This window comes from Danaus plexippus, chromosome Z (assembly GCF_018135715.1).
Source record: "Danaus plexippus chromosome Z, MEX_DaPlex, whole genome shotgun sequence".
NCBI classification, from domain to species: Eukaryota; Metazoa; Arthropoda; class Insecta; order Lepidoptera; family Nymphalidae; genus Danaus; species Danaus plexippus.
The window spans coordinates 14,409,230-14,434,208 of record NC_083559.1 but is presented as its reverse complement, the minus strand read 5'-3'; the positions used below and the strand labels follow the sequence as shown (position 1 = coordinate 14,434,208).

Here is a 24,979-nt window from a genome sequence, read left to right as displayed (position 1 = left end):
GAATAGTTTTTTTTTTATCTTGTTTCAGCATTTTGGAGATACGAAATAGGGATGAATTGATACATTGTTTATATGCGACATATTTATTTTTTAATTAACATGATACAGATGTTATGGCTTTGTATTCAAATATCTTCTAATATAATAAAATATTAACAAAATTATCTTACATACACTTGAAAATGTACAATTTGTAATACATCTTAAAAAATACTCTAGTCTCACATATGTTTATCAACAGCATTAGGTTATTTAAATTTTTAAAATTATTGCTTCGATATTAATGTGAATTATAACCTACTAAAGTTATTTAAACATTGCTCCTACGCGAAGGCTAAGGTAGAGACCGTTATTTAAAATAGTTAATAACATTTTTTTTTATAGCATTATTATGAAGACATTAATTAGAAGCGCAAAGGATTCCCACGTATCCGCTCTACCTATCAAGTGAACGAACGCAAGAGCAATATTATTATGTCGGTAAATTGTCACAAGATACAGCCGTCCCAGGTTCAATTTCGGATAACGTCACAACAATAAATAAACAGACGTCAATAAACCTCCGTTATTCCACGCGTTTTTATTTCAATACAAAAGTTTAAAAGATTAAATATAACATCGATTAAATATATAAATTAAGCGAGTTGAAGGACCAAAATTATAAAACCGATGATCGTTAAAAAAAAAAAAAAATAGCAGTAAACATCTATGACAGCCATGTTTGTTATTGTTCACGTTCATTAAAATATAACAAAAGCTTGACCGTTAATTTTATGAAACTACAATTAAATTAATCATAACTTCCCTTGAGACGTGGCGTCCGTCGTTTGGTTCTACGTTCAATTCGTCTATGATAATATTTCTATATATTATTTTTTTAATGGAAGCGTGACAAGCGTGCCAGTTTGTTTAAAATAGCACCTGGTTATACATTAGATTCTCTAATAACTTGAAACACTATTCAGCTGAAAGTTACAAGGTAATAATATGACCTATTATAAGAGCACGAGGTCTTCGCGATCTCTGTATTTACAGACCTAATGCTTATTAGACGAACCAAAGCGTTCTGAATGAGATTTGGGGCTCTACCACCACCAGAGGCAGAGGTCGCTAACCGCACGAGGGATAGATGGCGCTGACAGGTCCCTTTATAATTTTGTATCATCAACAATCAACCAAAAAATCGCCTAAACACGTAAAATAAATTTAATACATTAAATCATGATTATGAAAACAATATACAGATCATTGTTTATTTATCTAGGTATCAAAAGACATTAGTACGACATCTGATCAACGAACGCATTGTACGGGGAACGGGTGAGTGAGACCGTTGAGAAATTATTTTATTTTTAGGACAGAGTTGAGTCGGCTGAAAACTTAACTTACACTCAGAGACTAAAGACCACCGTTCCAACGCTTAAACCGATATAATAAAATTTAAATTAAAAAAATAAACAATGCTCACGCGACAGGAGCAGTGAGCTCACCACGAGTGTCAATGGTCACACTGCACTCGGAGCGTTCAAGGTTTTGATAATCTATTTGAAAAATTGGGACCGCTCCGTGTGCAGTGTGACCATGGACACTCATGGTGAGCTCACTGTACGGGAGATCGTTTTCATGACGAAGCGTTATCCGTATGGTCGCGTGACTATATATAGTACTAGAAGATGTCGGGGCAGACGGACCAGTCCTGGCGCCGCTTGCAGTCCCAGTAGCGATCGTTGTAGAGATGCGGCAGTCGCGGCTGGCCGGGGGCGGGCTGGCGCGTGAACCAGGCGGGCGCGCGGGCGGGGGCCGACTCCCCCCGCGCCGCCGCCTCCTCCGCCTCCGCCTCCAGCTGCCTCCGCACCGCGCGCTGCTTCTCCTCCAGCCGGAGCTTCTCGGCGTTCGCTTCGTCCCAGAGCCCCTCCTCCATGAGTCGCTGGTCCGGCCTCAGTCTCGAGTCGGTGGGCGCCACGCCCGTCTCCGGCTCGTTCAGCTGGGCCGCCAGCAGCGTGAAGTTGTACCATCTGATACATCATTTCATCATATTCACATACATTTGTTCGTACACAAGTTAAATCATCATGTTATGTAATAATATCTCACTTCTCAGAGTCAGCGGGCGCGGGGACTCGTTCCCAGGCCACTACGAACTTGCCGGTCTTGCAGACGGTGTTGTCGGCGGAGGCGGAGGTCACGGGCGCGACTTCGACGCGGGTGTCCCAGTGACCTTGCAGCACGTACCGCGGGACGCCCTGCGGATCCTTGATGACGCCGGTGACCTTGCGCTGGGCGTCTTTGCTGAAGTACCCGTACGGCAGGTACTTGAGGTGCGCCACGTACCCGGCGGCCGAACCCTCGCCTACTATATCCATGTCTCCGTGGTTGTCCACCCACAGCTTGCCGACTATTATATTGTGAACCGTCGTCGTCACCTGCAATATTAAGTCGAGTACACTTCACGCTTCCTGATTATGAACATTGTTCCAAAATCTGATTCAGCTTATGGAATAGAATTTCTACAGTTGACGTTTTATAGTATAGGACCGACAGAAGCAGACGAACTTGCGCTACGGAATTGGTACCGAAGAAATAATCCCTGTTAGAGAATTCTGCAAAGAGTATAATATAACAAAGGCACAGCTGCAAAATTACTGGACCTACTTTTATAACTAATAAATTTCTCTATCGTGATACCTTATTCCACCAGAACGAGGTTTCTGTGGTGGGAAATGTAACGTTAGCAGCTCCATTGGGTATGTTTGAAATGAATTGACCCCTGAAGCGGCTGCTGACCGACAGCGTCTGCTCCGAGCACCACGTCTCGCCGGTGCAGTGCAGCGCCGAGGTCGGCGGCGCGTGCACCACCTGCGGCGACCGCAGGCCGACTGTCCTAAGATCATTGGACAATGCCTGACCTCACACCCCCACCCCCGAACCTCTCTCCCGTCAGCTGTACCGTCCGATCACGTGACAAAACTCTCCCATCACAGATCCTCCTGATATCCTACCTTCAGGCCGTCCGGCTGTTAAGGCCACCGATTCTCACCTTTCTCCAGGTGTACTTGTTGCCGGAGTCGGTGAATTGAGCGTAAGCGCCGCCCAGCGGTACCACCTGCAGGTACTTCCCCCGGAACTTGGTGGTCATGGTGAACTCCTGCCAGCACTGCCAGCCGGCCGCACCCTCGCAGAACTGCGCCACCATAGGCGGATGGTGGGACACCTGACCACAACGCGCGGTTACCACTTGTCTCTCAACCGCCGCAAACGTCAGACATAACGCTTCAGATTGGACATGTCTATTCCATATATTTTATAACGATTGTCGGATGTTTGCGGCAATAGAACATTCTGGAACGAAGGAACGGCTTGGAAAGTGCTGGTAGGATCTGTCGGCTTGAAGGTAGGAAGGAGGAGGATCAGGGAGGTGGATGTAGTGCTAAGACTTTAACATGACATTATTGTTTATATTTACGAAGGTAGGAATCAAAATAATCAAAATAATCTAATTAGCTCCGACAATAATATATATATTAGTTGCCTGTTCTGATATGGAACGCCATCCCAGGTCGGCCATGCGGTCACATTCAAACGTCTCGCCGAGGAGCGGATTGAAGGGCTTCGTAGTTCTGAAACAAATATATATATATTTATATATGTATTTTATATAAATTTGAATCTTTCAAATTTAACGAATGATTTCTACGTGTCTAGACGGGACACAGGTCAAGTGGCGTAACCTAATTCATTTAAGAACGCGTTGATGTCAATTGATTGTTCTCAAGAAGCGATCATTGATCTGTTCTGGCAAAAATGTATGTCGATATTTGAGTCTCCTTGAAGCCACACGTTAGTGTGCGAAAAAGCCGCCTCATGGTATGATTTAAAGTTCATTAACTTGAGACGCCTTCACCATGGAATATCCAGGTCTGAGGTCTAGCTCGTCTACCGGCATTTTTAGTTAATAATAAATACAAGTATATCGTAAAAAAAGTTAAGGCATGAGGTTATACTTTATTAACATAAGAAAGATTCATTTTGCAAAAATTTAACAACAAAAGTATTACCTAATTATCACCTTATCCAATGATATGGACAAAAAAAATCAAATTAATGATCTCAAGGCCCACATAGTGACTTTAATGTTATTATATGTGTGTGTATGTGTCCGTGATCACCTGCATGCCGTGGTGGCGTACGAGCTGACAGTGAATGCTGCCACGTAAGCCAGCTGGTGTGCTGGGTCAGTGAAGGTAGCGGCCTGGTCCAGTATGGACGAGTACTCGTAGTCCTCAGTCAGACGCTGCAGCATTGAGAGCGGCTCGCTGAAGTTCACAGGTATCGGGATCTTGGATAGCTCCTTACCTAGGGACCATTGAAGGTCAGATAGCCAAGGTAAATTCGTGAACATATATGGCAAAGATAAGTTACAGACGCGACATGTATTTAAACATATCATTTAGGGTAGTTCAGGATACTAGAATGTGTATTGTTGTCATATAATATATAATTTTATTGATATAACCTCAATATTTATACTTTTCTTTGAATAAAATACATCACTACATATATAGTTAGTTGGTAAACACATTAGAATTAACTTTAAGACATATATATGTATATATATATCAATTTCAACAAGACAATGACGGGTTCATAACATAAATTTTATCATCTGTAAATACTACAGAAAAATAAAATCAAAAACAAAATGGCTGACTGGTGTCATCCTGTGACAGTTTATACAGAACATAAAAGAAGTACCAAACATGTAACATGGTAAATTTAAAATAAATATTGAATATCGGCATCAACCAATCAATATGCATCGCTTCATTACATCAAGTGGCCGTTACATGTACTAATAATACTGTCACAACCTGTCAAGGTCGGACACTTTTTGGCTTCGTACATATAATTCGTTGGGTCACGACCCCAACTAATTGATTAACGAGATGTCACAGACGGTTATACGTAACACCTTCGTTGTAAAAAAAAAAGTCGCCAAAAATAATCACTTATTTCTTTAGTATTAATTAATTGTCATATTATTTTGTGTGTGCTTGTGTGTGTGTACCTCTGTGAGTATGTGTGTGTGTTACCTACCGATACAATTTTTCATGATGGACCATAGCGAGAGAGGGTAGTTGGGTTTGTCCGGTACCCTCTGACGACGCGCGTGTCCGTCAACTAGGCTTACTGCTTGGGTCACATGGGGCTGCAATACATCGCGATTATTACAAGCACTATACATGTTAAACGTATGAAGATTTAATACACAATCATATACACGTGACAGAAGATTATTTTTTCATACATTAACATATTTTAACGAACACACTGAATTGACGCTAACCACCATCCCTGTTATACATAGATAATATACAATGATGTAATATTATTTTTAATAATTTAAACATTGGTTCTTTGGAGGTCAATTGTGACTTGTTCTGATAGAAACCAGTTATGTAGTACCAATATATTTCCACGACCGGTGGTCTGTTAGCGTATTGTTCGTGAATTAATTAGTTTGGACCTATAATGCGTATGAATTTTGAAAAAACAATACTCACCCAAATCTTGATGGGCTCATGCTGTACTTGCTCGTCCTTGGGGACAACGGGGAGTTCTGCCCCACCCATCGCGTTTTCAGGACGTTCTTTGTCTTCCACGAATATAACCTACAGATGAATCAAGTTTTCATATATCCTAGGCAGATTCCATCAGATTTGACTATTCATTAAGTTAGACAAACCCGGTATATATGGCTTCGATAGCTTCAATTTCTTTAATTACTATCTAATGTATATAATTATTTTTTTTGAGGTTAGTTTTTTTATGCCATTAAAAGTTTTTTGTTCTATCATCAACTTTAAATATCAACAATCATGAAAATATATTTTATAAGACAAAAAACTATTGAAACAAACACACAGGCGCTTTATTCGTGAATTTGTAATTAACGAAGTCCTATACATAGCAATGCAAATATTCATAACTACTATCTAAATACTAGAAGAAAAAAAAATAACTTCCTACTGCTTTTCTTTGCTAAGCTAAAAATCACTAAACTAAAAAAAAAAAGAGAGTCGTGGGCAGAAGATAGTTTAAAATAGAGTTCATTGCAAGAGATAACTCAAGATCCATATAAAATGATATTTTATTGTCACGTGTTACAAACCTTTTGTGTCTCAGTTACTGTCTCCCCTTCAGATTCGTCGGAGCTTTCACCGCTTTTAACTTTATTTTTTCTATTTACCTGTAACAGAAAATTAATATACAACACGTAAACAACATACTCATTTTCAATATTAACAATAGCAATAACTCACAGGCACTTTAATTACAAAAGAAGTTTTGTCGTCCATAGCCGAGGAGACACCCTCTTCCATCGCATCAAAGAATTCATGATCCTCATCCTCTGTATCGTTACCCTGCCCAGAACCGTTCCCTCCTACACAAAAACATATATATATATATACATTACATATATATATATTTCATACAGAATATAACATACAATGTCCAAAAACACCATATTGATAACACTAAGAAATACATTACACAATCTCGAGTGTAACAAGTATGTTACTCGGATGTAGATAACATTATAATAGCATGTGCTTACACGACTTCACCGAGATATAGCCATATCATCGCTGAGAACAACAAGCAAATTAATGACAGACAAGTTCCAATCACAGGTGTTACTCTAGATCGGATGTATGTCTTATTGTTCCCATAAAAGCAATGATTCTTTGTCAATTCATTTGTTTTATTATACGAGTAGTCACATTATTTCAAACAAACGGAATAACATTCATTCTAGTTTTTGTAACATGTTCCTTTCGTAGATTTCAACAATTCAAAAATTATATACAAAAACATTGATGAAACAAATTAAATTTAATCGCAAGCAAAACAGAATCATAACATTGATATAAAAAAAAAAATACCCGTTTAAATGCAAACAGTTTGCTTTGAATATGAGATGAATTAAGTGTCGTATTTGATAAGCTGTGATTTAAAGAAATTCGCATAAGTTAATAGTGATCGTTAAGTAGTGGATAACGTACCATTCAAAAATATACAGTGAAACAGATATATTTGCAAGTAAATTACTCCTTACATATTATATCTGGTTTCAAACAATGTAACTACAATGTTTAGCACAAAGTAATTAATGGTAACGACAATAAATTAATGGTAACAACATAGGAATAAATGAACCGTGTAAAATCACCTAATAAATTTAATGGGTATTGTAACAAAAATGAAAAGATAGATGAAAAATATCATAGATATAAAGTTCCTGAGATGGATGAATGAGTGAATGAACAAATAAAATACTGATTGAATGAAAAATAAAATCATAATTTGGAGTATTACTTGGAGGGTAAATTAATTCGTACAGGTAATTTATACACCATTGGATGGTACTTGTCATTTCTCTCTAGAACACAATAATAGATTTTAAAAACATAATATGATATTAAACCCATGTTATATACAAATTTACATAGTTTTTAAAGACCTTAACAATATAACATGAAATCCAATCACATCTTCATTCTCATAAACGTATCCATAACCTTTTAGGCGTGCTGAAATTGCGTGAAAACGTATTAGCAATAACCAAAGAATATTAAAATGGGCACAGCAAACGTTTGATGTAAATTCATCATACATGCATTGTGATTTCTATGATAATAATATCTAAACACGAAATCCCACCCATCACTTACCGCCCATGACGTAGGCTATGGCGCTATGAACTTGTCATTGCAAAATAACCCAAAGTACAATAAATATATTGGCAAGCCACTAGAAACACAAGGCCAGGAACACTATGCACGAAATATTCACTGTTATAACTATATGTATAGTATAGCTCCGCAACTCGGCAACGACTGAATGAAGACACTTGCAGAGCTGACAGTAATTAAATAAAACAACAACGAAGACGCCACAACTGATATTGTATCAATTAATGCAATGGGTACGTTGGTAATCGAGTACAACCTTGAGGCGGACCAAAAAAGACGTGTATTACAGAATAAAACATACTAATGAGAGACCAAACTTTGAGTTACCTACCGAAATGAATTTGTTTAAAATGTTTCGAAAATCTTTTTTTAGAACTGTAAAACACTTAAAGATTTAATTTTAATGGAGGTGTACACAAATCTAAATTTTTAATTAACAATTTGTTCAGATTTCCTGTCACCAGCGTCATGCGTCACATCGTCATTCATTTTTAGAACGTTCCATTACACGCCTGTGCAATGTTAGTGATTCCGTTTTATAAAGTAGCGATACAGATTAACATGGAGTAATAGCATTAGTACAAACGTAAAAAATATGTTTTGATAAATAATTAAAATATGGAGTTTTTATATATAAATTAAAATGAGTAAATACTCTGTTTTACAAATTTCTTGGTAGTAGAGTATATTATAAAATTATTGGCTAGTTCGATTGCTTTTTCAATTAAATCAGAACTCGCTTCCTAGCTCAAGTTGTTATGTACGTTGTCATTTAAGCGTCAGAAATAATTTATTACTGATGAAGTTAACGAGTAAAACAATAACAAATACGTACATTGATTTTATCTAAACTATTTTGATGAATTTATTTTATTATTTAAAACATAAATCAGGCCTTATTTTTAAATATACACATCTGTGTATATTTAAATATAACACTTTGTCGAATCTAATCAAAACGAGATAGACTTCTATATAAAACTATACAAGAAGCATGTGTATGAAAATAACAGTAAATGTTTGCTTTAGTCAGTGAGTATTATAAATTGTACAAGTGGCTATAATTTATAAAAAAGCTGTAGAATATTACAGTTTAACCAAATAAATAGACAAATGTATGTATCTTTCCATACAATATGGTGACATTGTATCTCCAACACCAATAAACTGATTCAGTTCAGTAACTTTAATCCTGTTCATTATTTAAGTTTTTTGTTGGTAATTTTAGACTTTTTCTTTTTCTAGCAGACAGAAGTTGGAGTTTACATACCTTCCGCACCATGTGTGCCAAATGTATGGTAAATACATTACACTCAACATTCAAATCAACCCGCAGAACATTACCAACTGGCAACAAGTGTATAGTTTAAAGTTGTAATGATCCTCTGATCTTCAATAATAGATGAGAATATGAAGGACAACACTTACCTGCATCCTTGAGGAAGTTTTGAACCAACAGATGTTCTACTATCTCCCACAGACTCCAATTTATACTCACCAGTGTGCGGAGTACTTCTAGCAGTGACAGTCTTCTCAAGATTATCGTGTTGCCTGGCCAGCTGTTCCACGACCTCCTGCAACCTCATCTTCTGATCACGCTCGTGCTGTAAAGCTCGATTCATTCGAGCACTGGAAGTTGCAACTGCGCTCATGAACTCCGAACACGCCTAGAGACAGGATAAATATTAAAATAGTTTGAAATGCAAATTTATTACTATACATTGAAATGATATTACATTCATCATTGCGTTACAAGATATCCTGAACAACGTGGCCCTTTCGGAGACTTGTTTGGTGGTATCCGTGGGTGGTATTTCGAGATCCACCAGAGATCGTTGTAACGCCGCGCCATACCTCGCAACCAGCTCAGAACATGTGTTAAGGTCGTGGAATCTGGCCGCCAATTCCCTGGCTATACCACCAGGATCCTCACTCTCATCAGACCCCGGTATCGCAACAGGACCTGATGTCATTTGATCTTCGTCGTCATCTGATTCTTGCGCTCGTCTAGGACAGTAACTTTCAAGTATATTATTTAGGTTCAAAAATATATATTGAAAAATTTGATAGACAGGTAATTTTTTTACGTAGCAAAGTTGAATTATAAAAGTATTAATTATATAGACAATGAACATATAAGAAAAGACATCACCTTGGGAAATACAAAACCTTATTAATAAAGACAGTGTCCAAATGTATTTATTTTTAAAATGAAAATACTAACTAATTAGAATTAGGGATGTGGTCACATATGTACTTCCCCTATGTATTGCTACTTTAAACCTTCAATTATTTACTATCTTTTAAAGCAAATATTTTTTTTTATTGAATTGACTTTAAATATGTTATATTTTCACATTATTAACACTAGAAAATGATTCTTTATTTTGTTGAGGCACCCATTCAATAAGAAGTATCTAATGAAGAAAAATTTGTTGACCTGGATTTCATTTTCAATTTATAAAAATAAAGAGCACTCTATATGTAAATATGATGGCTATTCTTTGTTTTTGCTTGTTGTTGGATAAAATATAATTTTAATTAAAATACTTAATCTTTTAATATTCAATAATAAAGGAAACTTTTGACTCACAATAAATATATATGTATGTATATATATATATATATATATACATATAACATTTAAAATGTACATAAAAACTTCAAAGAAATTGCATACTTATTACATGAGCTATAACAACTAAATCTGAATGAGGTAACAGGGCTGCTTCATAGGAAAATAAATTTAGATAATAAACACCCACATACAAAATCCTGATATGAGATTGTTACAAATTATAATATATTTTAATATATAAAAAAACTATAGATGTGCCTACATCAAAAATTAGGTGTCTGTCATAAACAAAAGTAGAATAAAGAAGTATTTTTGATTTAATTTTAGTCCCAAAAGAACACATCCATTCATAAAGGCTTTGCATATTGTCACACTCTTATTGTTATATGAAAGAAAGCATCATGGAAATGAAATTTTTCTCACATAAATCTAATATATTTTTCATTTTCTGCAATTATTTCAGTAAGTTCATATAAATTACTATTTTAAGCATTTCACAGTCAATACATGTGAGTTTAGGCACTGGTCTACTGATTAGAAACTAGTAATAATCCTATGTAAGATCCAAAAACATATATATTATGTGTATGTATGTGTGTTAGCTTGTGTGTATGCATGTCAAGGATAGGTACGCTATACATGTATTTGAAAACAAATAACTCATACTAACATAGCTTTGGCTTTAGCCAGCTCCAGAGCGGTAACCCAGCTCTGTCTCTCAACCTCGTCATGGGCTCGTATATGAAAAGTCTGTGTGCCTCCATTACTGATGACGAAAGTGCAAGAATCCACTGAGTGGATCAATGCACCCAGAAGGGATATATTTCCTCGGCAAGTGTGACTCATCTCAGCTTGATTCCTGCAACAGTTTACAAAAGTTATACAACTAAATTTAATTTGTAATAGTTTGTAATTGAAATTCCTGAAGTATTTTCAATCAGTAATATTTTTGGTATGGGTATGAATATTTTTAAGTGTTGCAACATTAAAGAAACAGTTGTGGCACGGTAATGGCATTCACCATAATGTTAATGTGTGTATATACAGTATAATCGGTTTGTATATGTAGTTAGCAGAACACCTAGAGTCTATTTTTGTTTGTCATATTATATCAAAATACTTTTACCCATTTTTCTGTGGGGTCACTAAACTGAATTTTCTTATAGTAATGTCATATATGAGGCTTTGATTTTCAGAAGTACTGCATGATTTTTTTGATATTATTACACATTTATACTGCTTTGTAGTTACTTTACTGTAGTGGTGAACCAGGGGTAGATGAGGTAGATGAGGGGTAGATGATTTCAGTTGCTTAATGTTAATAAGACTCTATTCAAAAATCATAGTTTTATTTGAATGTGTAAAACATATTAGATGTGTTGGATATAATTTATGATTTCAAACAGTTTGTGTTAGATTCAATATAAGTTTTAATAAATAATAATTTTCACTAATTCAGTGACAAAACAAAACAAAGTGAGCACTTTGAGCAACATTTAGCAATAGAATATTAATAAATTAAGTATCTAGTACATTAACTGCAATTTGGAATCAATAAAGGGTTACATTTTAAATTATGAATCTACTACAGTAATTAAGATAACATTTTTCTTAATTACACATATCTATAGCTTCCTGAGTTTCATTTAGAAAGTGTCTTATATATCTATGACATCACTTGAATATTACCTGAGGAAATACCTATATCATATGTCAACTAAATGGCAAAAAACATTTTTACTTTTTAAACAATTAATATGCTGAATAAAGAATTTGAAACTCATTTAGTTTTAAGACTTAATTTATACAAGTTACAAATTATGAAGTAACAAAATACATGTAGTATATACAGCAGAAAAAAACTTCTTAGATAAAACAATTAGCAGTGTACTAACATTACTCTAATTAGAACATTATCTATATAGAATCGTACTTTGCTCAGTCACAGTAATGAAAAGAAAGCATCATATTACTTTGACTAAATCTAAACTTTTATAAAATAATAACATTATAAATATTATAACATATATCACCAAACAGTTCGTATGACAAATTGACACACATGTAACATAGTGTAGTTATAATAATACAACACCAATAAGATGAACAGTAAGAAGATAGGTTTGTATGTATATGCTGCATCGAAATTATTTATACATGATTATTTTTAAGTATTATATGGGACTACCTGTAATAAGACAGCACTCCATTCGACAACATGAACCATCTCCTCTGATATCCTTTCAAATAATTCGTCCACTTAAATAACCATCCCTTTTTTTCTGGGTCCCCAGAAACTGGTTGACCCTTGGGCACAATTACGTCGGACATTTTTTATAATTTTATAGTTCACAAAAATATAAAAATCATAATACACCATAGGCCACGTTCATCATCTACTATAATCAAAGTGGCAGCTGTGTTGCTATTATACAATTACATAACATTTGCCATTACGATAAACTTACTTGACATTTCTAAATAAACTTTGGGTAGAAACTAAAAGTAGAGCTTTTACCCTCGACAAAAAAACAATGTTGTTTTAAAACTTTTTCAAAATTAAAAACTTGGCCCCTTTTAGACATAGAATTTTATATCCAATTGTGACTAATTTATATATGTAAACAGATTGGTGAATTCCTGTAAGGAATGTCATCATTACAACTTTTTTGTAATTTATACACGAAAAACGTGTTACTTACATGAAAAACTTTGTATTAAATGTGATTACATGTAATTGAATAAGGAATATAATAAAAGAAGCCAAAATGTTCGCATTGAGGAGAGACCTTATTGACATCTTATTGTGAAAACTTGATATAAAATTATTACAATCTGATCTTCTATTTGTAGAGTAGTACTGGTGGTTAGGCATGTTGAAAGAAACAAAGTTTTCTAGCATTATTCGCATTTTTACATGTGAATAAAACTATCAACGTATAGGGCATTAACTGATAGGTCTACAAAATGTAGGATGTAAAATGGTAAACTGGGAAATGATAACATCGACAATCTTGAAATAGGAAAATCTTTATAGAAACATAACGTTTCGGTAGAAAATGACAACTAAGTAAATTTCCTTCATTATAGTAGTTTATAAGCTTTACGCAAAAGAAAAATGGGTTTTAATGGGGAAATTTTCGTCAGTTTAAGTTTTTGCCGTTTTTGCTCCATTTCGCAAATATATACTAAGAAGGGTCTCAGACGAAAAAACTGTTTTCCCTATAATGTCAGCCTTCTCTCCATGTAATTCTGGTCCTACAACTAATTATATTTTGCTTCTTATTACTAGGTTCGCAATATGTACTCAATAGTTAGATATTCATAGGTTATATCTCTTTGCGTCCATACTTGTCATCGGTAATCACTTATACATTTAACCTATTCTAAAAAGGATAGTTTTACTTAATATTATGATTACAGATTCAGTAGTAAATGAGATGTATGACTCTTCTTTAGTTTTCGTGCTTAACAACCAAAGGAATAAAGTAATCCTGAAAGGTAAATTATCCTCCTCTGAATATCTTTAACATACTCAAAACTTCTTAATCTTGCTTACGTCCAAATTATTCATCCCTTACCGGTATCGATAGAATAACATAAACATTTTAAGGAATTTTATGTTTCTGAAATTGTTATATACTTTAACTAAAAATTATGTCATTTTATTTGTATTTCCTGAAGATACTTGCGAATTTAAAATAGTTTTATATAAATATTTTTTAAGTCTCATATTAAAATAAATCTAAGTTTCGCCCCTTTCTATGAAGAATACACTTAAGAAATCCATGAAAGAAGTTTTTTCAGACAAATAATTAAAAAAATAGAAATCTTTAAAAACTATTAAAGTTATAAAAAAAAATGTATTTCAATTAGGAAATAATTCTCTAAGTAGCTTTATCTTGGGTTTTTAATAACCACGGTGTAGTTTATATGGCAATACTGGTTCTCAGAGCAATGTTTTTATTTAACAGCTGTAAACTTCTGAACAGTACTGTTCGGCGAATTGTTCAAGGTAATACATTCTCTCTAGAACTCAATTTCAAAATCAATGATTACTTATAATCTAATCTTTATCTAGTTTATTTTATCTTAGTGAACATTCAATTATATAATATTAAAACCTTCAAACAGATGATGTTGTCATAGATTTCTCTACAAAAAATACTTTTTGTACATATTATTCAGGTCCAAAATATTTCAACGGTCCAATTATGGGGAGTTCATGTTCAAGATCATTTTCACCCAACAGTGGACAGCCAAAAAATAGAAATGGTACGTAAGTTGAATGGTAATAATTTTGTAAACTTAAACATTATTATCATGTTTTGTTTATGATCTTTAGTAAGACGAATTATATTATATTATAATTATTCCCTAATTCGGAATATCATACACATTTTTATTCTTTTGAACAGGTGCTGTAACCTCTGTTGAACCAAACAGTGAATATGTAGAAGAGGTTGTGTGTAAAGTGAATGACATCAATGAAAATGAAATGAAGGTATTCGATATTGGAGAGGATGGGAAAGTATTGGTAGTGAAACAGAAGGGTGAGATCAATGCTTTGGGTACTAAGTGTACTCATTATGGGGCTCCATTATCCCAGGGGGCTCTTGGTGACGGGAGAATTAGGTGCCAATGGCATGGCGCTTGCTTCAACTTGAAGACTGGAGATATTGAAGATTTCCCCGGTTTTGATTCATTGCCCTGTTATCAAGTTACAATCACTAAAAAAGGAGAGGTCAAGGTCAGTAATCTTATTAAATCTTTTGAATTACATACTTTTTTCAAAACTATTGAAAAAAAAAGATTATTAATTGATGCCATCAATCCATAATAAGTTCTCAATAACTGAAGAATTTACATTACTACATTTATTTATTACAATGATAAATTAACATAAATTCCTCTTGTAATATTTATATTCTATAAAAAAGTAAATTAAACAAGCCATAAAACTAAATGAGTCATTATAAGAAGTATGTATGTCATATTGGTCAATGGTCTGTGGTTACGTTGTAGTATTATCAACCTTGATATAAAATATTTGACTGTGCAACCTTGGAAGTTCATGGATTGATCTATTTTATATTTCAACTACCACACCTCAAATATAGATAAAAAATAATAATAATAATAGTTAAAATATGTACTTTGCTCTCAAAGAATAAACTTATATATTCTCAACAGCAATACATTACTTACTTCATTTTCATTTAAATCAGGTTTATCAGTTATAATAAAAAAAAGTTTTTATATATATGTAAATGAAATTAATCGTGATTATTCATTATCATTTCCATATAGTTCATTATGGCATTTTATAGGTTTTTGTTATTTCATTAGGCTGGTCTCAAGGCCAAGACTAGTTTCGAATTCCGACAGTGGCGTAAGAAAGACGCCTTTTATGTGTCAATTGCCAATGCATACCTTGATGATATACGTTTAAAAAATGTACTGAGTTCATGCCGTCAGGAAATATAAAAGGAAAAAAACTTTACTATTATACATTATTTATACTAGAATTTTTTATACGTTAAAATCATCTACTTAGTCGTTTTTTCAATTGACGGTACTACGTAAATTGTAATGTAACATATATATATTATATATATGGGGCAGTCCCGCAGTTGTTGAGCAGATCTTGATAAAAGAAATTAACTTTTATTTCTAAGACAACCGGACCATATCTAGAAAGTATTAAGAAACAAATATTTGTTCAATGACGTGTTTTTTCCAGTACATAAATAAAAAAGCTTTATTAATATATCAAACAACGCGGAAGAATTAATGGGTAACAGTCATGTTTTCTCATATTAGATTCAGCAGAACACAATTCCGACGGAACCATTGTAAGAAAGACTACTTTTATTATCTGTTAATTATTTGTATTTTTTCATTATCTGTAGATTTTTGTATTGGTACGTGATTCATAATATACATTAAAGATAATAAATACTAACACACTTGATTTAGTGAACAATAAAACCTTATACATATTTAATATTTTTGATGAACGAAAATCATATTTAATACGATGGTATTATATACGGAAAATATTAAATATGTTTTATTGTTAATACTGGTTCACATAATGAGATCTTACACTTTCGCGAGTATTCATTTAAATAAAACTAATATTTTTTGAATTACTACAAGTATTTTATTATTTTAAAAACTAAATACTTCCTGCGTTTCGATTACTTTGCAGCAACCGTGATCACGGACAGACGAAACGTCGAGAGTATGTTGTTACTTTTGATTCTTTTTTTAAATTAATTTTTAAATTTTTTTTTTTATTGCTTTCAAATGATTACTGTTTAGAAAGTACATTATATATAGAACTAAATTGAATTGTATTAAATATTCACAGATTGTTCGTAATATAACCAAAATACAAACTTTTCTTTTAAACTTCATGATAAACTTGTAATAATGAAATTAACAAGCTATACATTGTATAAAAAGGTGTAGTAAATATAAAAATTCCGCAATATCCGGCTCTATCAGGATTCATATTTCCTAGGAAACGTGACAGAAATTGAATCATGAATATTTTATTTACCAAGTCGCATATTTTTCTTTGCTTTCAATAAAATATCAGACTAGGCTGTATTTTATTGCACACTTATCTATAGCCATGCCTAGAACGACTGATTGTTGTTCTATAGATAAGACATATATAAAAATCTTAAATTGCCCATACAATAAACTCTTTGATATTTCAATAATTTCGCAAATGGATATAACTTGACAAATGGCTGTATATATAGCAAACTCATTATACATAATAGTTCTTGAAAGTATTCCAAGCTTATTTTAGTTGAGGACGGTTCTTTTTCTGATTTCAATTTTAATAAAATTGTAATATGTAATAGCTGCGATAATTTTTTATAATAATCATTAAATTCTTTCTAAATTTAAACTATCATTAAAATCATTTCAGTTCTGTTTAAATGTGATTATATTTTAAATATATACATGAATGTTTTTATTAAAATGTTAATCACTTACACCACTTATAACTAATAACACTTCCAACAATAGCTTACCTCAAGCTAATTTTATTTGTTAGTACTTAAAGATTTACATAATTATGTGTGTAATATATACAATACACATGCACACAATAAATCCCAGATTTCTATCAATATATTGCTGTTGTAAACGAAAAGGCATTGCTTCATAATAAGTACCTATTATTTTATTATTATATTATATAACTAGTAAGTAGGAACTATTTTAGTGAATTTAAATGAAACTAGTATTATTCGGATATACTACGCGGATTTTATTATTTAAAAAACTACATAATCCCGACGTTTCGGTTACTTTGCAGCAACCGTTTTTAAATAATAAAATCTGCGTAGTATATCCGAATAATACTAGTTTCATTTAAATGAATAAAACTCGCGAAAAAATTAGATCTCATTATTTTAGTGAATATTATGATAAATATGTGTATGAATTTCTTATAGTTTAGAGGATTATTTATGATTTTTTTTTATGTGAAACAAATATGTAATGGTGAGATCTAAGACTTTCGCGAGTTTTATTCATTTAAATGAAACTAAAATATTTCGGATATACTACGCGGATTTTATTATTTTAAAACTACGTAATCCCGTTGGTTCGGTTACTTTTCAGAAACCGTGATCACGGTAAGGTTAAATATGTAAAATACGGTTAAATGTGTAATGATAAAAATAGATAGATAGATGAAAATATTATTTTTTTTTACTAAAATGTAAGCATATAACCTATCTATACATTTTTTTGAATAGTAGTTTTACATTGTATCTCACAATTATTCTTAAATATTCACTTTAGGTTTCTCAGCATTCAGCCTTGTACAATAGCCTAGAACCATTGATATAACCTTAAACCCATTCGAGTTGCTTTATTGCTTATAAAATTAATTTTTGCGATTATATCATAAAGCAAAGAATAAAATATGATTATCGAAACGGAATGTTTGTAATAATTTTTTTCTTAATAGCTTTCATATTGTATGCCGTAAAATATTTTCTATGGCACATATTAAAAGTAGTTCTTACAGTTAAAAAATTTTTAGCAACCGTTTTAAACGGACGTCGAAGGTTTTTTGAAGTCATCGGGGTTTTTTGGAAAGTAATTAGACAAGAAACTGAATTTTGTTTTAACCAAAATAAACTTATTTTACATATTTGAATGCCTCGTGGAAGAAGGCATTCATAATTTTGAATAAAGAATGCTATGTTTTTCAAAACGTGTTTCGGTTATTTAACAAGTGGTAGGAATAATTTTGCTATGTATATATTAAAAATATATAATGATTCAAATATATATTTTTTTAATTAAATATTTCGTGACGAATGATTATTATTATTTTTTCGTTTTTATCTGACATTTTAATTGATAGTTTTTTTATGCTTGTAAAATGTTTATCATTCGGCATTGGGTTGTTTTAAATAAATTGTAGCAAAAGATTCAATTATCCCTTAGTAATATCATCATCATCGTCGCAAGAGTCTTTGCAGACTCGTCGTGGTCATCACGTATCAGTGATCCGTATACATGATGACTTTCTCGGGAAGATAGTTGCAGTGGTTTCCCCTTGCCTTCTGCACCAGCACATTCTTTGGGGGTATTTAGATCCCAAAGCTTGCTGTATAGTCTGTTCTAACCAGTGGTGTCTAAATAATCTTAGAAAGTACATATGACTCGGAAAAGATCACATTGGTACTTCCCAGGTTTCAAACTCGCGCCCTCACGTATGAGAGGCGGGTCTTTTAACCTCCAGGCCACCACGACTTAGTTATATATTAAAATATAATTGACATACATAAAGGAATACGATTTTTTCAATATATTTCATTGCAATTTATTTTTAATAGTAATAGTTCTCCATATAATAAGATATACAATTATTAATATTCGTTATATCAGATTATAGCACATTCGTTTCGAATAAGAAGTGTAAAAATAAATGTCGCGATAATGAAAGCAAAAATATCAACAAGTTCTTAAATTTTAAAATTTGTAATAATAGTTAATAAGTTCAATTTTTTTTTTAAATTAGTAATACGTCAAAAAATCTTTTTAATTATATTACGAATTTGACAAGTGATATAATTTAATACATTTGCGTTTTGTCCTTGCTCGTTGTAATTACAATCAATGGAAATGTGTTTTGGCATTGTGCTAAATTTTCGCAGCGACTTTTTATAATTTGCGAATAACACTGAAACGCTAATTTCTTTAGTCTTTTGCTCATAAAGTCGACTTATATTTTTAATTGGACGCAATATTCACTGATTGAATAATTAAATTTCCAGGTAAGGGCAAAGAAGAGTGATTTGAAGACGAACAAGCGGACAAAGGAATTGGTGGAGGTGACGGAATTGGAGGATACCTCCGTGGTGATAGTGGGTGGTGGTCCATCGGGCGGCACCTGCGCAGAAACACTGAGGAGCGAGGGCTTTAAAGGAAGAATCACGCTTATATGCAAAGAGAAATACTTGCCGTATGACAGAGTTAAAGTCTCGAAGGTAAGTCAGATCCCGGAAGTATCTAAACTAGAGGCCCGCACCGACGATTACTACAGCAAAGCGAAGATCGATGTCCTTAAAAACAATGAAGTAACTAAAGTTAATACAGAGGAAAATTATGTCCAATGTAAAGATGGTACAAAAGTTCCCTATAAATACTTATATCTCGCCAGCGGGACCAAAGCCCGTGTCCCGGACGTTCCAGGCGTAGGTATGAAAAATATTTTCACTGTTAGGGATTACGACGATTCTGTTAGTATCTTCACCGCTCTGGGCGATCAAAAAGATAAAAATGTTGTTGTTCTGGGCTTTGGATTCATCGGTCTGGAAATAGCGTCTACATGTGTCGCCAAGGCGGAATCCATGACTGTCGTCGGTAAAGACACCGCCCCGCTCGCAAATATATTTGGAACGAGTGTCGGTCAAAATATACAAAAACTATTCGAAGATAACGGTATCAAGTTTGTTTTTGAAACCACTATCGTGAAATGCGACGGTGAGAACGGTTATATCAAATCTGTGGAATTGGCCAATGGTGCTGTACTTCCGGCTGATATACTTGTTTTGGGTGTGGGAACCACATATTACACCGATTACCTAAAAGGCAGCGGTGTCGATATGCGACCGGACGGTTCCATAGAAGTCAACGAAATGTTAGAAACAAATGTTAAGAACGTTTATGCCGGTGGAGATATCGCTTATGCCCCTGTGTTTGCTTTGAACAACGCTAAATCGACGATCGGACACATAGGTTTGGCCCAATATCACGGTCTGAATGTTGCAAAAACGATAGCGGGTAAAGGGTCACCGATTCGCGCCGTGCCGTTCTTTTGGACGATGCTATTCGGGAAATCAATCCGTTATGCTGGTTGTGGCAGACCTGTCAGCTCGCAGATTGTTGGCGATGTATCTGAACTAAAGTTCGTCATATTTTTCTTCGATGAAGCGGAAAAAGTAATCGCGGTGGCGTCATGTATGAGAGATCCAATTGTATCACAGTTCGCTGAACTCTTGTCCCAGGGCAAATCGCTCCACAAGAAGGATCTCGCCGAAGATCCGTTTGTTTGGACAAAATGGATTAATTAAATCTCACATTATCAAAGTACCAACACGTACAAAATACGCTATTATCTTTGTATAATTTATTATATAAACTTAACTATCATTAAAACATTTAAATAATCTATGCAGGTACTAAAATAGTTTCTGTTGTGGCTATATACTGGCTAAATAGTCGTACTGGATATTTGTTTAACAAAAATGTTAATATGTCACTTATAAAATGTGATTATAAAGAATTAGTTCTGCTATTATTTATTTATTGCTGTAAGAAGAGTACTTTAGACGCATTTAAATTAAGTATTGATACTTGTGGAGTATTAGCAACTGATATTTACTTATTTTTTTTCGGGCACAATTAGTAATAATATTATTTATTAAAATAACACAAATGTCAAGTATTTTTCATTCTGTGCAGTTGTTTTGTAATAGAAAAGAAATTGTCTAAGTAATATATCTATAATTACTGACACTTGCGTCAGGAATCTGTGAATATTACTTTTTTTTTTAAATATGCTATGGCTTCATACACTCTACTAATTACCTCTCTGTTTACAAATACGTCAAAACATGACAGTTATTATGATCATTTTTTACGAAGATACTTCGTGGTGTTTTAAGTACTGGTTAAAATATAACTAGACTTTTCATACAAAAAAAAAAAAAATGGCCTTTGTGATAGGTATGGCCTTTATCCTCGTGTTTTCTCCACACAGTATTCAAAATTATAATTCGATGATAAAATAAAAACGTTGATATTTGCAAAATATTCACAATTCCAGTGTGAACGAAGCCATAGCTTAATAAAACATATATTTAGATTTAGAATAATGCAGTATTCTTAAGAGATTTTGCATTGTCACAGTGGATACGGAGCGTTGATAGAGTTTCATTATAAATGTTAGCATATATTATTTTCGTAGGTTATGAGATACGGAAAATGCTTAGTATGCAATATCCGGTTAGCATAATGGTGCTTATAGTAAGTCGCTCTCCTTGTCTAAAAAATATATTTTTAAATCCAATATATCTGTGATAACTCTATGCCCACAGAATCCTTTAACCCCAGTAGATTACGTGAGATATTAAATATTTTTTATCTATCAATATTGTTTCATTGTGGTACCATATGTTTGTCTTTTATATTCTGTATTTAAAGTCCACAAGTCCGTGTATTAAAAATGTATTATTACTGAAGTATTATGGTATTTTATCAGCGGTTATGGTGGTAGTATTAATTCAGATTTTTAAATGTATACATATTTTACCTTATTTGTAAGTGTCTACGTATTGTGCCCGTTTGGTATTTATATAGTTACCCTGAAAGATGTATGTTTACCCTAAAAGTTGGTAAACCCAAAAGCTGGGATACTAAATATTTGTATAACTTCTATAAGCTTGCTTATTGTAATAACAATACAACTGTTAGCAGATTACCCAAAACCATCCATAGTTATTATAGTCTATTTTCTACTTTTTAAATTTATTTAAATTTATATAACAACATATATGTCTTCAAATGTTTAAACCACTGATTGGTAATTAATTTAACACTTTTTCTATGTATTTCCTTAAAAACAAAATAATAAAGTATTTGTTATGAAATTATTACATTTTATTTTGTTCATCCAAAAAGTATAAACTAAATTATTAAAAATTTAGAAGTTTCAATGATGACAAATTAATATGGTCATAAGTAATTTGTTACAATTCTCTGTGATAAAAACTAGTATATATTTTTGTTAACAATAAATTTTTTTACAAACTGCTTTTATGACACCATATAAAAAGATTGTCTAAATTTTTTTTCAATGACACACACACATTGATTTAAAATTTAAAAGTAGCTTCTTAAAAAAAACCTTTGTGTTAGCAATAGGAAGTGAATGTTAGGCACAAAACGGCGAAATGGTGTTTATTACTTGTGACATTACATAAGCTCAACAAAACTAACTTCTCATTTCAATTTAGTATGGGCTATAGAATAACTTGAGTTCACTCATAGATAAATACTCTGAAAATTTATGGCCATGAGCTTAATATGCTACATTGTTATATGTGTCTATTAACTATGAACAGCCAAATTAATATATATATATATTTTGCATTAATTTTCTCCTTTATTCCTTGAGTGGATGAGTTCGTTGGATATTTGTACATGGTAGAAGTGGGAGTGAATGGTATGACAGCTAGATCTCCCTACAACCTACTGGAAGACTTGGGCCTGTCCAGAACTAACTTCAAATTATCCTTAGAATTTACTTTAAAGGCGGTCCTAGCAGGTTCGTTTTAAATTTTGTTAGGTAAAGAAACAAGTTTGAATGATGGAGGGGCCCCTTAAATCCACACCTGGGTCGCAAGTCCCAGGCACTGTTGAAACTTAAATCTCCTTTCCCTCCAAAGCAATGGAACCAACACCCGCACAGTGAATCCATGGAATGCTGAGACGTTTTGTCTCATCTCTTCATCTGTCTTGTTTAATAGTGTGTTTAAAGTAGTAAGAACTAAGGAGAACAGTATGGCAGGTATTTTAAAGCATTCTACAACTACCTTTATTCTTTCTGTATAAAGGAAGGGAGGTTTTGAATGTTTCATCAGCCATAGTGGCCGAAATACCCATGAAAATATTATTTTAATGAAGTGCTTTCTCATGGAAAAAGTACATGTAAATGTAAATAGGACTTATAGAAAGAGTTTGCCTGTCTATCTGTTCTGGCTAGTCTCTGCAATACCTGGACTGATTTTGACAGGACCTTCACTTGTAAATAGCTGATGTGATGATAGCTCTTTATAAAATATAAATATAAAGAATATATTGAAATATGTTTAAAATTCAAAGTAACATATTAATTTTATTGCTTGAAAGTTTTAGTTTCCTTAAATTTATTCTTTTGCATAATAATTATATATTGAAATTTTCAAATTATAAGTTTGAAATTGCCAATCCACCTTGAGCAAGCATGGTGATTAATGCTCTATTCTCTCCATGTAAGAAAAGGCCTTTGCTCAGCAGTGGGCTCCGATAGGCTAATGATGATGATGATGATATCGATATGGGGCCATTTTAATAAAAATCTTCATAAATTACTACATAGATTTTATTCTAAATTGTGTAATCAAATTTCTAAATATTTTTACAAACTAAACTCTTGATATCTAATCCCAGCTTTCATTCACACGAAGATGTTTTAGCCTCTCATATATTGTAACATCTTCTTTAAAAATTTGTCGCCGAATATCATGTAATTTGTTTATCCTTGCTTCTTGCTTACCTAAGGCTTTGGAATGTCCATAGCTTTCAGCCTAGAAAATAAAATGTGGACCAAATTATTTTAAAACAATCCAATAACAAACATGGAAAAGGGAATTTAACCAAAAATATACGTATACTTTTTTCTTACTAACAAACCTCAGTAAGGTATGGATGCCTTAAGTAAAACATATTTTGTTCTTCAACAGTGAAATCTTGTTCTAATTGACGTAAATGTTTAGGTTCCACCCTTTTAACTAATCTGTCTTTTCCGCGAAAGATATGACCATTCGGTAGCAGGTTCCGGCGAAACAAAATGCTAGATAATTTCATTATGAAAACTTATATTTCTTAATATATAAGTGTTAGTTGTTATAAGAGGTTATAAGTAATAAAATTTACGAAGACGATTTTATTTTTGAATTTCCAATGACAATTGACAATTCCTAGTTCCTATAACACAAATATGGTGTGTCAAAATTAACGAAATGAAACTAAGAACAACTTGTTTACTGTTAAACTTTGTGCTGGAATTAGAAGATTACTTTTTGTTGCAATTTTTTAGAATATAAAAATTTAAGTATTTTATTTTATTAAACCTTTTTTAAAAGAAGTAATAACAAGAAGAAAATTTTTAAACAAGATTTTGAGAAATTATAAAAATCTAGTAATTAATTAATTTAATTTGACTAATATTTAAAAAATTCTAAATACTTAAATAAATATCTTATACTCATTAAATTCGTTGAAGTATAAGTTTTTTCATATATATTTTATCTGTGGCTGATTGGTGAAACCTTTGCCC

At 32.8% G+C, this 24,979-nt stretch overlaps 2 protein-coding genes across 2 annotated transcripts; one reads left to right on the top strand and one right to left on the bottom strand.

The window, feature by feature from the left end:
* Positions 1 to 64: 64 nt before the first annotated feature.
* Positions 65 to 12,763, bottom strand: LOC116777118 (oxysterol-binding protein 1). The gene is made up of 13 exons (XM_032670486.2): positions 12,521 to 12,763; positions 11,003 to 11,191; positions 9,491 to 9,761; positions 9,253 to 9,421; positions 6,321 to 6,442; positions 6,170 to 6,247; positions 5,562 to 5,669; positions 5,095 to 5,206; positions 4,167 to 4,353; positions 3,530 to 3,617; positions 3,038 to 3,211; positions 2,095 to 2,423; positions 65 to 2,015 (listed from the first exon to the last, which is right to left on the bottom strand). Exons 1-13 carry the CDS (start codon positions 12,661 to 12,663, stop codon positions 1,667 to 1,669), a joined length of 2,319 nt encoding a protein of 772 aa, XP_032526377.2. The 5' UTR covers positions 12,664 to 12,763; the 3' UTR covers positions 65 to 1,666.
* Positions 12,764 to 14,272: 1,509 nt separating this feature from the next.
* LOC116777509 (apoptosis-inducing factor 3) lies at positions 14,273 to 22,529 on the top strand. The gene is made up of 4 exons (XM_032671103.2): positions 14,273 to 14,347; positions 14,521 to 14,607; positions 14,751 to 15,082; positions 19,653 to 22,529. Exons 1-4 carry the CDS (start codon positions 14,290 to 14,292, stop codon positions 20,949 to 20,951), a joined length of 1,776 nt encoding a protein of 591 aa, XP_032526994.2. The 5' UTR covers positions 14,273 to 14,289; the 3' UTR covers positions 20,952 to 22,529.
* The last annotated feature ends 2,450 nt before the right edge of the window (positions 22,530 to 24,979 follow it).

Coding starts and splice junctions, on each gene's coding strand:
- LOC116777118 (XM_032670486.2), bottom strand. CDS start 12,663: ATGTCCGACGTAATTGTGCCCAAGGGTCAACCAGTTTCTGGGGACCCA. Junction 4,354..5,094: donor CATCATGAAAAATTGTATCG/GTAGGTAACACA, acceptor AATGGTCCCTAG/GTAAGGAGCTATCCAAGATC. Junction 3,212..3,529: donor GGCGTTCCATATCAGAACAG/GCAACTAATATA, acceptor CGTTGTGGTCAG/GTGTCCCACCATCCGCCTAT.
- LOC116777509 (XM_032671103.2), top strand. CDS start 14,290: ATGTTTTTATTTAACAGCTGTAAACTTCTGAACAGTACTGTTCGGCGA. Junction 14,608..14,750: donor ACAGCCAAAAAATAGAAATG/GTACGTAAGTTG, acceptor TCTTTTGAACAG/GTGCTGTAACCTCTGTTGAA. Junction 15,083..19,652: donor CTAAAAAAGGAGAGGTCAAG/GTCAGTAATCTT, acceptor TTAAATTTCCAG/GTAAGGGCAAAGAAGAGTGA.